Source organism: Leptonychotes weddellii, chromosome 9 (assembly GCF_054177405.1).
Source record: "Leptonychotes weddellii isolate Sample4059 chromosome 9, ASM5417740v2, whole genome shotgun sequence".
In the NCBI taxonomy this organism is placed as follows: Eukaryota; Metazoa; Chordata; class Mammalia; order Carnivora; family Phocidae; genus Leptonychotes; species Leptonychotes weddellii.
The window spans coordinates 96,562,701-96,579,364 of NC_138377.1; the positions used below are offsets into that span (position 1 = coordinate 96,562,701).

Genomic DNA, 16,664 nt, shown 5'->3' on the forward strand with positions numbered 1-16,664 from the left:
AAAGGCAAGGGAAGGTACACGGAGGGTTGACCTTGCTGGGATTTCCCTGACAATGTAAAATGATTTTTGGGGGGGGGGGGCGGAAATCCAAAGGAGAAAAATCTATTGAACCTCACATTTATTTCCTTTACTTTAATGTGTTTTATGTCACAATAAAATACGTTTTAAAATCAGAAATGCTGGTATCCTATGTTCACCCTTCTAGGGAAAAACAAATGCAGCAGATTTTATAGAGAAGAGAAAGAAATAAAGTCAGGAATCTAGAGCATTTTCATATTATCAGCAGCCCCAAAGTGGCTGGGAAGATGGGGGAAGTCACAGGTAAGATTCGAAGTGACTCTGACGTCAACGACCCGGCTTTGCACCCAAGCACAGCTCCTCGGTAGCATGTGACCTTGAGCTAGTTCCTTAACTAGCTGTCTGAACCTCAGTTCCCTCATCTGTTAAAGTGGGAGTAATCCCACTTATAGCATTTCTGTACAGATTAAATAAGAATAAATATGGTATCTGGCACATAGATACTCAACACTTAGAAACAAACAAAATGCTTGCAGAAGATACTACATTTTTCTCAGTATTTAGTACAAGGATGAAAATCTAGTGCCTTCCCTTCAGAAGCCCAAAGGAGAACAGTAGTCATCAAATTTATCCAGCCCCCATAATAATGGGAAGCCATTTCCCTAACAGGCTAATTAATGGAGTCTTACTTCACCAGAAGCTCTTTTCAACTTCATGCAGGACACCTTCTTCTAGATGAAAACTTTCAGCCAATTAAAGGCTGGTCCTTGGGAGAAGAGGGGGGTCAGGGCTGGTTCTGTGATCTGATTTTACTGTGTGTTTCTCCCTGAAAATAAGCCCTTGGGGCCCTCTGGGTCCTACCTCACCAGCTTTGGTCAGAGGCATCGGTAGGGTCTCCCTAGCCCACCCAGAGGTACCTGGACCCTCGAACCAGGCTGGGAGGGCCAGATGGAATTCCAAAAGTCGCAATGGGATCCTCTGAGAAATTCAGCTCTTTCAGAAAGAATCGTGGAGATCCCTCGGAGATGGGCAGCAGGAGCCTGTGGTCACCCAAACTGGGCCACATCTCTGCCTCGGCAGGGAGAGACCACCACCAGGTGGTGAGCCCTTGCCTGGAGAGCTGACTGGTGGACACAAGATGTGCTTCAACTTTCTGCCCCCCGCCCCCCAACTCACACAGCCATAAACGAGACAATAAGTCTGCTATTGTTAACAAATACAAATTTGCAAGTACAGATATTTACCGATCTTTCAAAGCTTGAGTCCTGACAGGATAATAAAAGCCATTCCGGGATGAAAAGGCAGAGGGTCAGCCGGCCCGGGGAAATGCCCAATGATGGTGTGAGCAGAGTACTGGCCAGTTATGTCTTGTCCCCCTCTTCTATCACATCATCTTTCCTATTTATCGCCTCATGAATCTGCATCTTAACCTCGGTGGGCCTCAGCTTGCTCATCAGCAAGGTGACTCGTAGGTACTTCAAGATCAGACATTCTAAGGTTCTGGCTTGCCGGGACCAGATGTCCAGTGCAGGTTATTCGAGTGACTGAAGAAATGCCACCTCCTCAGAGAAGCCTTCCTGGCTCACACATTCCCTTTAACACAGCTTTGTCTTCTTGGCACTTAGCACAGCGGCAGTCTTTAGTTTTTTGACCATCTCCCTCAGCGGAACAGGGGTCCCATGTGGGCAGCATGGAGGATGAGCTTGTCTAGTCCACTGCTGTATCCAGGATGCCCAGAAAAGACCCAGAGCACCATGGTCATTCAATCCATATGTGAAGATGAATGACCCCTCCACAGCATCTTCTTTTTTTTTTTTTTTTAAGATTTTTATTTATTTATTTAATAGAGAGAGCACAAGTAGGTAGAGCAGCAGACAGAGGGAGAGGGAGAAGCAGGCTCTCCGCTGAGCAGGGAGCCCGATGCGGGGCTTGATCCAAGGACCCTGGGATCATGACCTGAGCCGAAGGCAGACACTTAACGACTGAGCCACCCAGGCGCCCCTCCACAGCATTTTCTATCTAAAAAAAATCACCCTCCTAACTCTGGTTAACGTCAGACACTAGCTGGCCAAGTGCTGCTTAGCATCTGTGGCCTTCATAAGCCTCCCGGGGCTAGCAAAGCATTTGCCCGACACAAGTCTGCTTTCCCAGGACAGTGGGCACCGTGCAGACCAGGATCCAGACCTTGTCGGAGTCTATGGTCACTGGTCAAATGCAGAAGTGTATTTTCACTTCCACATCAGATCCTCCCCTGTGGCCACTCATGGCAGTGACCACATTGGCCACTGGAACTGAGGGAAGGCTCCCAAGTGCCTACGGAGGCCAAATGCCTGCCCTGAACCACGTACTCCTTCACTTTAGGAGGACAGCATTCCATTTCTGCTCCCATAACCACAGTGCCTCTACCTCCACCCAAATCAGCAGCCCCGGAGGGCCCTACTCTAGAAGCCTCCCCAGACTCACAGACCACACCTAAATGTACAGACACGCCAGCGCTCTTGACCAAGACGCACAGAGCCATATCTGCAACAGAGCCGCAAACAGGGGCTAGAAGGAGCAGAACCATTCATTATGGCGGCAGGCCAACTTCTGCAGATAGGATTCTTCAAGCCTCCCAGACACAGCTGGGGAGCTGTACCAGAGTGCACGCCTGCCCACCCCCCCAGGCCACGCCTGGGGTGCACCCAAATCTCCAGGGGGAAAAGGAGACATGCAGAAGTGGCAGGAACACCCTGGGTGACTGAGATGGCCAATTCCTGGCCGTCCATATGGAATAGGCCCCGGTGCCAGAACAGACAGATCCTTCCCACAGGCGGGAGGCGGGAGGCTGGAGACGCATGATGTCACCGCACAGGCTTCCTGATGCACCCAGCTGCAGGGGAGCTGTGCCTGTCCCTGCAAACCCTTAACAGCACCCTCCGGCAGGGGGATATGGACACACTGACCTGACCCCACGGAGAGCTCAGCCACCATGCACACCCCAGGGAGGTGCCACCGGAATGAGCTCTGGGGAGAGCACAGCTGCGGGTCCCGGGGACCTCCACCTCTTGATGCCACCTGGGAGGGGCGCAAATCGCACCCTTTCTTCCAGGGAGTGGAGGAAGACTTCCTGGAGGAGACCTCTCAGGAGCTGTGTGAATGACAGAGGCCCAAGTGGGGCAGACCTGGAGTTTTGAGGGGCAGGAGGGAACAAGTGCTCCAGAAAAAACAAGCCAGGCAGAGAGCCCCTTCCCCCTGACTCCACGGGGAGAGGGAGGCCCCGGGGCAGGGGATGTCTGCAGCTCCAACAGCCCCACCAGCCCCACCTCCACAGAAACGCGGGGCTGTCTCCTGCCTGGGCACGCCCCCCCTACCCCCCCCGCCCCCTCCCACCTGTGAGAGCAGCTCCAAGGGGGGGGCCTCCTTCTGGGGCAGGCAAAGACAGCTCTCCTTAAAACTGCTCCCACCACACACAGGCCCCGCCGCCGAGCAAGGGCCTTCTTCAGACAGGCCGCCCCCTCCCCAACTCTGTTCAAACAGCTCCTTCAAGCCCGGGCTGGTTAGAATCCCCTAGCCTCACGACACAACCTGGCACAAACGTTTCCTTCAGTCCCGACCACAACCCCTGGGAACCAGGTATTACTGTTAGTCACCATTTTGCAGACCAGGCAGCCGAGGCTCACAGAAAACCGGCCGGGTGTCCTCAAACAGTGGAGCACAGCAGCTCGGGCACTGCCCCCTCCGCCTGCCTGCTTGGCTCTGGGTCCCCTCCTTCTTACACAAGGCCCCCTGGCCTCTCAGTCCGCCGGGGACGGAGGAAGGGCCAACTCCGGGCTTGCTCAAGAGACACCACTGGGCGCTCCAGTAGCAGCCCCACGAGAGACTGGGACGGGTCCAGGGTACAAGTGTGAGGAGCCGGAATGTGAGTGCCCTCGTGAGGGGGGCCAGGCCAAGGACCGGAGCCGGGCACCCCAGCGGCTGGAATTCCACACCCCTCTTTCCTCTTTCCTCTTTTCCTTCTTCCATTTTCCTCTTCTTTGACATCCACTCAGTTTACTTCTTCCTACCTGCTGTGAAGTTCTGCACCCTGCCTCAATGTGGCGGTTCCCAACTGCGCTTTAGAGCCCCCTTTAGAGCAGTCTAAAAATACACGGACTGGGCACCACGCTCGGAAGCCGATTCTGTAGCTGGGTAGAGCCTGGGAATTTCTTAAAATGCTCCCCTGGTGGCTCGGATACACAGCTGGGGCTGAAGTCTGCCTTCCGAGCCGCATCCCTTCTTTCTCCGGTGTGTGCTCTATCTCCCCAACCCCACCACAGAGACATCACTCCATCCGTCTGTAACCCACTCCCCACCCAGAACACAGAAACTGGGTTCAGGGCTTTCAAGCTGCTACCCAGATTCTTAAGCAGCACTCACGGAACTCCCTGCATCATTCTGGATGCTGGGCATACAGGCCGTGTCAGTGAAAGTGGGCTCCCCGCACCCTCCCTCCCTTCACAGCCACACCGTCTGGGCCTGCTGGTGAGGCCAGAAGCTACAGACAAAGTTGGTTACATAAGGGGGGATGAGTGCCTCCCTGGGATACATGCCCCTGAAGAAACCTGTAAGGAATCCCTTTAATTTACTACTACAGGTTCTTGCCTCAACCCCACCACCCCCCTAGACACACAGACACAGACACAGACACAGACACAGACACAGACACACACACACACACACACACTCTCTCTCTCTCATGACTTCTGAGGGAGGCAGCAGAATTCAGCGATGGAGACCTTCTGGACACTTCTGACTGCAGAGTCTCAGCACAACGCTGTGCACACAGACACACCACAGGCCCTTCTCCTCCAGACTTCACTCTGGCTCTCCATTCCTGTCCTTCCAGCTTGCAGCAGACCCGGCTTTTCCCTTATTCCCAGCCTGAGGACAAGTAGGAGAGTCTCCTCTCCCCCACTCTGACTGGCCTCCGTCTGCTGCTCTTCAAGCCCTCTCACCTCAGACACTTGTGAGCCTCACAAGACATCTGCAGACCCGGCACAGGGGTTTGCCGGACCCTCAGGGACGGCCCGAGGGGGCTTTGGTGGGTGTGTGCACCAAGCCGAAGCAGGCAGCAGGCACTCCCCTTGCTGGGGATCTCTGGCAGACCGCTGCATTTCCCCTGCTTGTCACGGAAGGGTTAAGAATGCTCTCCACCCCTAACCCACCACACACACCAAAGCTGGGAAGTTCTGCGTAAGGACAGAGTGCTGGGTAACATACAGGCATGTCTTACACAGCACGGACCTTCATGACCAAATTAAAAATAAAACCAGCCACAGATTAGAAGAGTAGTCTCCTGAGTGGACCGGCCAACACAATCCACTGACCTGCAGCAAGAAAATATTAGGACTTCTAAATATTTTTGATGTCTGCATCTGAGGTTTAATTTTGTTGGTGTTGTGTTTTATAACGTACACATGTACACATGGTGCATGTGAACAACCCGTTAACTAAAAGGTAGACAAACTCGGGCCGAGGTTCAAATTCTTTACGCTAGGGCTGTAAGAACCAGAAAAATCTGAGGAGCACAGGGTACTAAGAAAGCGTGAATCACCATCCCAAAGGCAGAAGCTCACTCACCCAGGGGAGAGCAGGGCGGGGGTGGGGGGGGCGGGTAACCAAACCCTACATTCTTTCCGATGCTTTGTTTCAGGGGCTTGTGCTTGGCTTTCCAGACAGAAGGTGATGACGATGACAAGAACATGCAAGCACCCTGGTCTCTTCATTCAACCAACATTTCTAGAATGCCCACCATGTGCCAAGGGCAGTGCTGTGCTGAGGGTACACGGTGCCGTGTACCAAAAACGGGGCCTTTAAACCATGCGGCTACACAGGGGGACAGAAATGCTCACGCAAACACTCACGTTCAAGTATGTATAATTACCAACTGAAGCTCTGTGAAGGAAATTTCTCTAAGAGTTTCATAACAAAAGAACCAGACCCAGAGCCGAGGAGGGTGGAGGGTGAGGGAGCTGGTGGAGACAATTAGATGCTAAGCGGTAGCAGTCATGGCCCAGAGTAGTTCTGCAGGAATAAAGGCGGTGAGGGAAAGGATGAGAGCACGCCATGGCCAGTCCACGCAGGACCTGAGGAAGGTCTTGGTAAGGCTCTTGGATGGTCTCCGAAGAACACTATGTATCCGAAGCACGGCGGCACAATTACATCTGTGTTTTGGTGAGAGCATGCTGGCTGAAGTCTGAAGCATGGCTCAAGGGGGCTGTTGATGCAGGGACATCGGCTGGCAGGCAGGAGAGGACAGTATTTCGAATAGACAGGACCTTGTGACAGACAGAAGATCATGGGTGCATCTGCGGGAGGATGGAGGTGACAGAGGCCTGGGGTTCTTTCTGGACACTCCGGTGGAGACATCGGGTGGGTCCTGAGCTGAGCCAGGAGTTCGGGGCTGGGAGGCCCACGTCAGATCGCAGACAGCGCCCGGTCCCTTCCGCGGTCAGGGCGGGAGAATGCAGAATGAGAGGGTCCAAGGCCCAGGCCCGCCCGAGCACAATACTTCATGGCCACCCAGAGGAGGGCAAAGGACCCCAGAAACAAGGAGTGGCCAGAGCTGTAGGAGACGTACTGGAGAAAGGGAGAACAAGAGGGAACGGCTCTAGGAAGGTCAAGGGTGCAGACACTGCTGAGGAAGGTCAGGAAGACAGTGAGGTGGTCTTTCTGGAGCTGTTTAGGAAGCCAACCAGAGGGGGAGGGCTGAGGTGTGAGAGAAGAGAGGGCACGGAGAAGGTGGTTCTAGACAATTCAGGAAGTCTGACTGTAAAAGGGAAGAGAGAGCTAGGCAGCAGCTACAGTGACACGGAAGAATCAAGCCAGGTTTTCTGTTTGCTTTGAGATGGGAGAAACATCCAAGCTTGAGAGGGACCAAAGGATCAGAGTGGCTCAGGGGCCCAGGAGGCAAAAGGGACCTGAGCAGCAGGAGCGGACTGGACCCCGAGGACGGCGGAGCTGAGCTGGGCACGGATTCCGGCTAGGCATTTCTTCAGAAGCCAGGTGTGGATCTTCTGTGAGAGGTGAGGGGGTGGCCCGGAGGCCAAGGGGGCAGGGTTGGAGCGCAGTTTCGGGAGGGGGTCCAATGCAGCTGCCCTGGGCAGTGAGCAAGGGCACAGCCAGGGAGAGGGCGGGCGGTGACCTTACCCTCTTTAGCAACCGCCTGGGGTCCGGTGCTGGGGCAGCTCCACGGGCTGGAGATGCTACAGCTATACGCACATCTAGAAACAACACGTTTACTATTGAACTGCTTGTGGGGAAAAAGACGTCTGCCAAGTTAGACTCTCTAGCTTCTAACCTCTTTTCTCACTGAAACAAATGTGACTTTTTAATATGACGTGTCTGTTGTTAGTGTGTGTGTGTGTTAAGTGAATGCCGACGATGGTGCTCCAGCGGAACCGACCATGATACCAATAACGGTTACCGTTCACTGAGCGCTTACTATGCACTAGGTACTGTTCTATCATCACTTTGCGGAGAGACAAGAAGTGCCGTGGCTGCAAGTGGGGGAGACAGGATGCACCACCCAGGTAGTCTGCGCGGAAGCAGGAGCCAAAGGCACTCTCCTCTCTCCCCAACAGTCTCTCCTCCGCGCTGGAAAACGTGGGAGTCCGCGGGCAACCTGCACAGTGTGTGGCACACAGAGGATGGAGGGAGCCCGGTGGCTGAGTGTGCAGAGAAGGGGGGCATGCTTGGCTGGGGGCTCCCGGCATAACCAGGAACCTTGGAAGGCATCCACCTGGGGTAGGAATTTAGGATAAGGATTCCTTAACGCCATGAGAAGGTTTGGGGTGGGAAAGAGCTAGAACAAAACCAAAGGAGTGCAGTTTGAGAACATGGGGACCCAGGGACGAGCTGGCTTAAAAGCAGGAGAAATCGCTATTGACCTGGAGGGATTTCACAGAGCTACCAACGGCATTCTCTCATTCTCCCAAATCAAACCGCAAGATGTTTGAGTGTGAAGGAATCTTAATACTCATCTTTTAATGTCTCTCAAATAATCACAAGCAATGTGATCAATTTGTGGGTCAAAGCCAGTACACTATTTTTTTTTTTTTAATGAACAGAAGTGTTTTCCATGGAGTAAGGAAGCACCTTGTCATTGTTTTGTGTAACCTGTCAGTATATACACACTGGGTAGTGGTGTGGAACGTATTTTTATGTTAGGATCAGGAAGTGTGAAAGCCACCAATCTAATTCAATACTCCCATTTTAGAGCAGAGGAAACAGAGGCCCCAAGAAACCCAGCAGCTTGTCCAAGTTAGTGGCAAAACTGAGAACAGCACACAAGTCTCTAATAGTCCTCTGCTAACTTCCTCACCAGACCGGAATCTCCAAACACAAACATCTTTGGGAAAGACAGCTTTGACTTTAATCCACATTAGGGTAAGTGACTGTGGAGCAAGTAAGCTGATCTTTTAGATCTGCTGCCCAGAGCAAGTTCTGGTAAAGAAGATAGATGAGCACACCAGGGCAGCTGTGGGGCTAAAACAAAATAAATCTGAGTGGAAACATGGGGGTTGCAGGGTGTGGCCCAGTGGGCACAAGACAGGGCCTGGTGTGGCAGAACAAAGATATTTTATCTTGTTTACAGACTTTGTATTAACAAATATCATCAGGACAACTGGTTCTATATAAGGAGGCTGTTTCCATGTCCGGGCAGGTGGCCCAGGGCCATGGGTGCTTTGCTCGTCTTGTTTCAACAAATTTTATTAAATGACAAGTCCTGAATAACAGATGCCTTCACAATTCTCCATCCCTGCCAGACTCCATCTCTTTAATGAAAACACCACTGTTGGGTATTTATCATTTGTACGATTGTATTTCAATGTAACATAAGATTATAAGATTCAAAGTCAGGTCCCTGTTTCCCTGTATTTGTGGGAAGAATGTAGTGGTGATGGGGGACTGATGGGGTATATTTCCTGGGAGACTAGACAACTAGCGTGAGCAGGGGGTGGGCAGGTCAAAACGGGGTGGGGAGGTATGGTAGCGCCCATCTTGGAAGGGAGGGGCCCCCTCTGGACACCAGAGTAATGAGCCTCCTCTTCATGTCAGAATTCAGGCCAAACAACTGGGCCAAGTTCATTCGACCAGGGTTCATCACCACTCAGCAACAAGCTCTGAGCTCCTCTCCCAAGCGACTACACCAAGGTAGTGGGGTGGGTCTGTGGAGTATCCTATATACAATACCCATAAAGGGTCACCCACAGCCCCAAGTTTCTTATTTCAATGTGGTATCATTCATTTGGACTGAAGCTCTGGGATGATCAGCCCCCAAAGCTAAGGTAGGTGCCTGTCTTACAAATAAGAAGGACTGTGTTAAGTCTAGAGGGAGTCACCTTGAAAGGCTGGGGGTGCACAAGCGGCCAAGACAGGGAACTGGGTCTTCGGCCTGCTGTCCTTAAAGTACATGCCAAACTTATGGGAACTGGAATTCTTCCCCTTGAATTCATCTCCCTCCTCCCCTCGGTCTGGCCAATCTTATTTCTATTCCCTCTGCTCATTAGCTCAAGCACGAAAGGCTAGAGGCAGAAAGAAGCTGAAACTCAAAGCCACTTTGTTGCTGGTATGTTCCCCAGGAAACATGCATGGTGGGAGAGCAGCAGGGCAGAACCAGAGATTGCAGGATCATCTGGGGCTTTCAATGACCTGTGTTCTGAGGGTCTGATGTCGGCCATGGAGGACACAGCTGCTGCACCTTCTGCAGGCCCCAAAGCCCTAAGAAGACATCTGAAATGTAAGAGTAACTATTTAACTACAAGATATGCAAAAACCTTTTGCAAAACTCCGGAGAAATTTTAGTTGGTTATACAGAAGAACTTCTAGATGGAAGGGACACTCAATTCTAAACTGGTAACGAGGTTGATTTCCACGAGGCATCAACTAGTTAAAGGGCACACAAAGAAAACCTTGGAAAGACTCCTAAAGCACCACCCAAATGAATGGCCTGCCATATGTTTAATAAAAAATTTTAAAATAATTAAAAAAAACCACCCAGATCCCGATCCCACCGGCCCCCAAACAAGGATCACCAAGCTTTCTCTGTAAAAGGCCAGACAATAAACTTTATCTAGAGACAAAACTAACAATACTACACAGGCACTTTTATAATGACAGAAAACAACTTTCCACAATTCTTTTATTGACAAAATTCAAGATCTATAATGAATACAATTTGGGGGGTGGAAGGGTTATAACCATCTAACAAGACAAGTGGAATTCTTTTGGGGGGATAACATTTCACTTAATGGAGATTCAAAGTTAAGTGTTCCACATCATCACATTGATTGCAACGTTTCTGTGTCCAGATTATTCTTAGCTCATGATACTGAAGCAGGCAGCTCACCCTGAATTTCACGACCCTTGTGGGATCTGCATTTTACACGCTCCCCAGATGATTCTGATGAGGGGCCATGTTTGGGACCTAATGGACCACACAACTCTCAAGAGTCCCTACTGTCCAACTAAAGGGGCCCCTGGCTTAACGGTGGGACGAGAACTCAACTCTGTTGTATAAAGTGACCACCCTCGCAACATGGAGGATGTCACACTGCTTTGCCTAACCTTGACGAGTTGTTAAGGAGAACTAAGGGAGATGATCCTTGAGTTGTTATTAGTATACTGCATCTTAGGTACAGAGGCCATGCCAATTCTCTTCAGTTTTCTGGCTGTAGATGGTGACAAAAATGGAAAATGCATTACATGCAAAATCCCATACAAACCACTGCCTAAGAGTCTTCTCATTACCCAAAATGTATACTCCAACACCTAAAAGGACAGACTTATTTCAGCCTAAACAGATGTGATGTTCTAAACCAAACTCAGAAAGTGTACAGTTTCCCCTGTATCAGAGCCCCTGGTCCTGACCATCCACCTCAGTATCTCCAACCGGGAGGCCATCCCGGGTTCATGTCGGTACCTTCAGTGACAGGAAACTCAATCCCTCATAAGGTGGCACTGTTTTAAAGCCAGAGAAGAAAAAGCTCTTCCCCTCGGTGTCTGACAAAAAAGGGTGCTTCAGGGGAGGGAACAGAGACTAAGAAGCGGAGTATGCAGACTGCCTGTGGTAAGTTCTCTCTGCCTCAATTTCCCTGTGTGTAATACGAGAATAACAATAGTACCTACCTCACAGTGCTGCTGTGGGGACTAGTTTAATTCATCTGTCTAATCCACTTAGAATTGTGCCAGGCACAGGGTGGGGCTGTGTGAGCATTCACTATTATTGTTGTTGTTGTTGTCCAGAACCAGAGAGAAGCTCAAAGTTGTGCCTCATGGTACGGCAGTTCTCTCTCCAATAACACTATCACATACTGAGCACCTGAGGGCCAGATCCAGATCGAGCCACTTTTGTCACTTACTCATTAAACCAGATCACCACCCCCCTTTTACAGGTGAGGAAACTAAAGTTCAAAGAGGAGGTTAACTTATCCTACCTCTCTGTAGCAGTCAGAATTCAAACTCAGGTCCGTGGGGGCTCCAAAACTCAGCTTCACGATGGAGCCCCCAGACTCGAAACTAACAGCAGCAGCAGCAGCAGCACATCCATTAACAAAACATAACCGACCATGACCAAACCGAGCTGGAGCTCAGTCTTCTGCCTGGGGATCCTTGGTTGGCTTGCATAAACTGGAGTTAATATCAGGCTACATGAACCCAATTAGGCAGTAAGTCAGCCTGGAAAACATCATGCGACGTATTCCAAAGGTCAAAGTTAAAACCTGGCTTCCTGGGCAGCCTCTGCCGGGCACTGCCATCAAAGCTAGTCTCATGCAGACACCAGACTTTAACCAGTGAGGTGCTTAACCAGCGCTGACATCGGCTTTTAAAAAGTCCCGGAGAGAAGCCAGAGACGTGACGCAGAAAGGCGGTCGGCAGAAAGACATCACTTACTTTTTTAAAAAGCAAGCCTTATTCCCTTCCCTTTTCGGTTTAGGGTGACGTTTACTACCGTAAACTGCCTTCCCCAAGGCAAAAAATAAAAGGGGGAGGGGCAGAGGAAGACGGGGGGAGGGGGCTCCCCTAGCAGACTGCAGGGCGCTGCAACACCCACCTGAAACCCGGAGCGCGACCTACCTTCCCGGAGAGCCCAGCCCCGGAGGGCGTTTCCCCAACACATCGACAACTCGTCCCTCCCGGGTAAGCGGCTGCTGTCCTTGGCTCCAGTCAGGGCCGCTAGAGTCGCGCGCGCGCCCCCCTCCCGAAAAAGAAACCTCATGTTTAATTTTTCCCCCAACCCTCCTATCAGTTCCTCCGAAAGAGCAAACTCCGGGGCGACCAGCACGTCTTCAGGGCCACATTTCACTATGTCTAAAACGCCAGCGGGAGGAAGGGCGAAACACTGGCGAGAAGAGGGGCGGGGGAGATAGGGAGCGCGATGGGGGGTGGGGGGGAGCACTTGCTGAGAGGATCGCCGCCCTCCCAGGGCGACCGCCGCCGCGACGCTCCAGCAGAGCCTCAGGCCGTTGTCGCGGGGAGGGAACCCCCCCTCGGGGCCCAGAGCACAACCCGGGGTCCCCGGAGCCGGCTTCCCCTGCTGCCTCCACGTCCGGGGCCGTCGGGGCGATGGCGCAAGACTCTGCACACCCCCCCACAGCGACAACAGCCACGGTGACAAAATGGCAGCCCGGCGCCCGCCAGTCGTGCCACAGGCGAGCAGGGCCCCGGCGGCCGCCCCTGCCCCCCAATAACGCCTCGGCGCCCTTGGGGCTCGGCCTCCGGCGGGCCTGGCCTTCACGAAAATAATAATAACAAAACACCTCGAGCTCCGAAGCAGCTGGGAAGCCAGGAGGCCCGCCAGGGGCCGGCCCGGCGCGCCCGCGCCCGGCCCGCGCGCACGAGGCCCGGTCGCCCCGGCGCCAGCCCGCCCGCCCGCCGGCCCGCGCCCCGCGCCGCATGGAGCCCGGCGCCCGCACTCGCAGCCCCGCGCTCGGCGCCGGCCGCGCCATGGGGGAGGGGCGGGGCGGGCCGCGCGAGACCCGGGAAACATGGCTGCTCGTCCTATTTCGGCGTCGCGGCGTGGCCACCAGCCCCCGGATCCGAGTTGGGAGAGGCTCCGAAGGTGGGTGTGAGGGGGCCCCGGGGGGGAGCGCGGCGGGGAGGGGCGCAGGGGGCGCTCTCCGAGAGCTATTTGTCTTAAGAACGGTTAAAAAAAATAGTTCCTCCTCCCCCACCCCTTTTGTCCCTCATTAGCTAGCTTTCTCTCTCCCCCTCCTCCCCAAATGTGCCGAAAGTGCCCCCTCCATCCCCTCCCGCGCCCCACCCCGCCTCGAAGCAGGGGGCAGGCGAGTGGGCTGGGAGACTCGGAGGCGAGGGGGCGAAGCGTGAGAAATCGCTCCCAGTTCGGCGCGGCGCGCTCCCCTCCCCCAGCACATACTCGGGGAAGTTTAAAGAGCCGGTTCGACCCGCTTTCGATCTCGCTCCCAGTTGGCCAGCCGTGTAGCTGGGGTTGGCCGGGCGAACCGCGCCTCCACACCCACCCGCCACGACCCCGGCCCCCTACAGTGCGCCCTTCCCCCTCCGCACGGGGGGCTTCCGGAAAGTACGCGGGAAGACCGCGGCTCCGGCCCCCTCCCCCATCACCACACCCAGCCCCCAAATCCTCCGGCTCGGGGTCTAAGCCGGGATGAAACCGGCCAGAGAAAGACAAACCGCCGGCAGATTGTTCGCGGAAACTCCTGCCTTCTCGGCGGGCACCCCCTCCCCTCCCTCCGCCACCCCCTCCCCGCCCTGCGCGCCATAAGGCACTGCACGTCTACAGTCCACAGCTGCGTTATGATGGGGGGGCACAAAAAGGATCTTGTTTTCAAAAGTCTCACTCAGGTTTGGGGGAGGAACTAGAGAAAAAGAGGAAGCAAGGCCTGCCTCCGCCAGGGATTCGGGTTTTAACGGGCTGGAGGGGCGACAGGTCAGCGCACAGTGCTCCCCAAACTCCCAACTCTGTGGAACCGTGGCCACCGAGGCTGGAGGAAGGGTCCTCCCGCCCGCGCCGCCCTGGTCTCGGGAGGGGTCGGGAGAGGAGTCGGCCAGGGTCTCCGCCCCAGAGCCGGGGTCTCCTCCGCTGAGCCGCCAACTCACATAAAACACTGTTTGAAAGCGAGAGGGAGACGGAAATACAAACGAGCGTTCGAGTAACCCACCCTCACCGTCCCCCTCCTTGGGGGTGGGCTTTCGCCCGAGCCTCCCGGTTCCCATCCGTGTAAGTTTCCTCCGGCCGTACTCCCGCCGCTGCCCAATCAATAACGGCGACCAGAAGGCAAACTCCCATCCCGGAGCTGCGTGTTTCCTATGCCCGCATAAATCTGGACCCAGCCAATACCCACCACGGGCACCAGGTCTGGGCAGCTCCGTCCTGACAAAGTTTCCCGTGCCCGTGTATTAACCAGGCGCCGAATGGCTGCCGAGGAGCCCACCCCGGAGAAAGACTGGCCGGGGGGGCGCGAGGGCTCAAAGGCTGGCATCTTAGCGAGGCCGGAAGGAGCAGGGGCGAGGGGGGACCGGGACGTAGCCTTCGGGTAACTTGCAATAGCGATCGCTCGAGGTGGGGAGGCGCGGGGATTATCTGTGCCTTTGCACGTTCGAAAATCCCTCCCCCCTTCCAATTTATCCTCCCTTCGGAAGGAAAGGAAGAAACATCAGCATCTGGCCCGAAGGTGGGGTGGAAAGAGTGAGGGAGAAAGAGGAGGAGAGGAAGGGAGTCAGAGAAAGGGAGGGAGGGAGAGAAAGGGCGCGTTCACGAACACTACAAAGTTACAAATATGGCTCCCCCGTCTCTCGCCTCATCACTGCAAAGAAATGAAGACGCACTTTAAACTCGAGCCATTCCCAACTCCACTGCAGCCCCCTCCCCACGCGCTCTCCCCGGGGGCCTCGGCCCACATTTATCAGAAACTAAACCGGACTCGCGAAGCCCAAAACTTATTGTGTGTGTGCGAGCGAGAGAGAGAGAGAGAGAGAGAGAAAGGGAGGGGGAAGGCGCGGGAGGGGGGCGGAAGGGGGGATTCATTTATAAAATATAAAACCCCCTTTTTTTTGTTGTTAAATCCAGGAGGCAGCCCCCCTCCTCCTCCTCCCTCGTTAATCTTCCCCCCAGACGGAGTCAAGGGAGCAGCGAGCTCAGAGGGTTATTTTGCCTCATTCTCTCCGACCCAAACGCGTGCGCCCGCTGGCCCCCGGTGGGTGCACACTCGCACGCACACTCTCGCACCCACACTCGCACACGCGGGAGCACACGCACAGGTAGTCACACACCAAGGGCAGCGGCGGCGGCAGCCGGAACATGCTCGGATGGCATTGCAACCCCCCAACCTTGCAATTCATTTGCAGTCCGACCCCCAAACCCACACCTCCCGGGCGCCCCCCCTCAAAAAAAAGTGCCTCCCCCCAACGCACACACACACACAAAGTAGGAGAATGGACCGACAGAGATATTTTTGGCAAATGCTCACATCAGAGGGCGTCCTGTTCCGCAGCTCTAAATGAATCCGTTTGTCCATGTCCATCTCTCGCGCTCTCTCTCTGCAGAGGCTCCCGCGCCGGCGGAATTCAATCAATAAACCCCGAACCCACGGCCGCGCGTTTTAGGACTTTGAAGGCTCAACCAGCTCCGCTCGGTTCTCGAGCCCCCAGCACCCGCGGCGCACACTAACCTGATCACGGTGGAGGCGGGACCTGCGGTTCGGCGGATGAGCGGCAACAGCTGGAGCCAATCGCTGCCGAGGGTGTCCGGGCAACAGCCAATGGTGGCGGCGGCGGGGGGGGAAGGGACCAATGGGCGGGCTGCGCAGCCGGCCAGGGAGGCTCAGCCATTTGGTTGTGGTGCCGGAGACGGACCCCTTTAGATTTCGGGGCGGCTGAAGATCGCGGCGGCTGCTTGGTGGCTGAGCTAGGGGGGTGGGCAGAATGGCGGGGGAAGGGAAGGTGACTGCGCCTGGAGGGCCGAGCCGCTCGGCCTCGCCAGCCTGCCGCCGCCTCAGCGTTTGGCCGGGGGCGGGGCCGCAGGTGCGTTACTCGAGGGGGAGGGGCGCGGCCGGAGGGGTCGGGGTCGGGGTCCTCGCCCGGCCGAGGGCTTCGCAGGGCCGTCCTGGGCCTGTCCGCGTCGCTGGACCGGGTTGGCTAAAGAGGCGGGCGGCGCGAGATCTGGGGGCCCCGGGGCTGCCCGGCGGCCGAGCGGGCGGATGAAAGGCCTGGAAAGAGGGGGAGGGGTCAAGGGTGCAGTGGGGGGAGGGGCTGGTCACTTTCTGGGTCTGGCGGGCCGAGCTGGTAGAGCGTGGCTGCTGCCTTCCTCTTCCTCCGCGGGTACCCACCCCGGGGCTGCGGCTCACGGCCCGCGCGCCCCTTCGCCTCGTCCTCGTCCAGCCGCGGCCATCGCCGCCCCTCTAATAAACAAGTAAATGAAAGCAAGATGCGTCCACCTTTGGATGACTTTCCTCGCGGTCTTGACCCTCTCCACGGAGGGGCATTTCAGTTTGCTGTCATATAAGGTCAGCCTGGAAGGAGCGATCACCAGGAGGCACCCAGGATCTTGTTCAGTCAATAAATGAATGAAGACCATGGATTAAGGATTGTTGCTGAATATATTGAATATTAAAAAGTGAAAAAGGAAGGTGCTAATAACTCCTGGT

At 54.9% G+C, this 16,664-nt stretch overlaps 1 protein-coding gene and 1 long non-coding RNA gene across 3 annotated transcripts in view; one reads left to right on the forward strand and one right to left on the reverse strand.

Annotated features, from left to right (window-relative positions):
- Nucleotides 1-15,679, reverse strand: part of ANP32A (acidic nuclear phosphoprotein 32 family member A) — a 37,294-nt gene extending 21,615 nt beyond the window's left edge. Inside the window, exon 1 of one of the 2 annotated variants that reach the window (XM_081831318.1) lies at nt 15,489-15,679. In XM_081831318.1, coding sequence (XP_081687444.1) covers nt 15,489-15,542 — 54 coding nt within the window. In that variant the 5' untranslated portion in view covers nt 15,543-15,679. Of the gene's footprint in view, nt 1-14,363; nt 14,517-15,488 lie in introns of those variants that run through there. The other variant, XM_081831317.1, reaches the window with a different exon arrangement.
- LOC115938092 (uncharacterized) lies at nt 12,189-16,443 on the forward strand. Its single transcript, XR_004073289.2, has 2 exons — nt 12,189-13,102; nt 15,565-16,443. It is a non-coding gene; the product is annotated as an uncharacterized LOC115938092 (long non-coding RNA).
- Nucleotides 16,444-16,664: the final 221 nt, after the last annotated feature.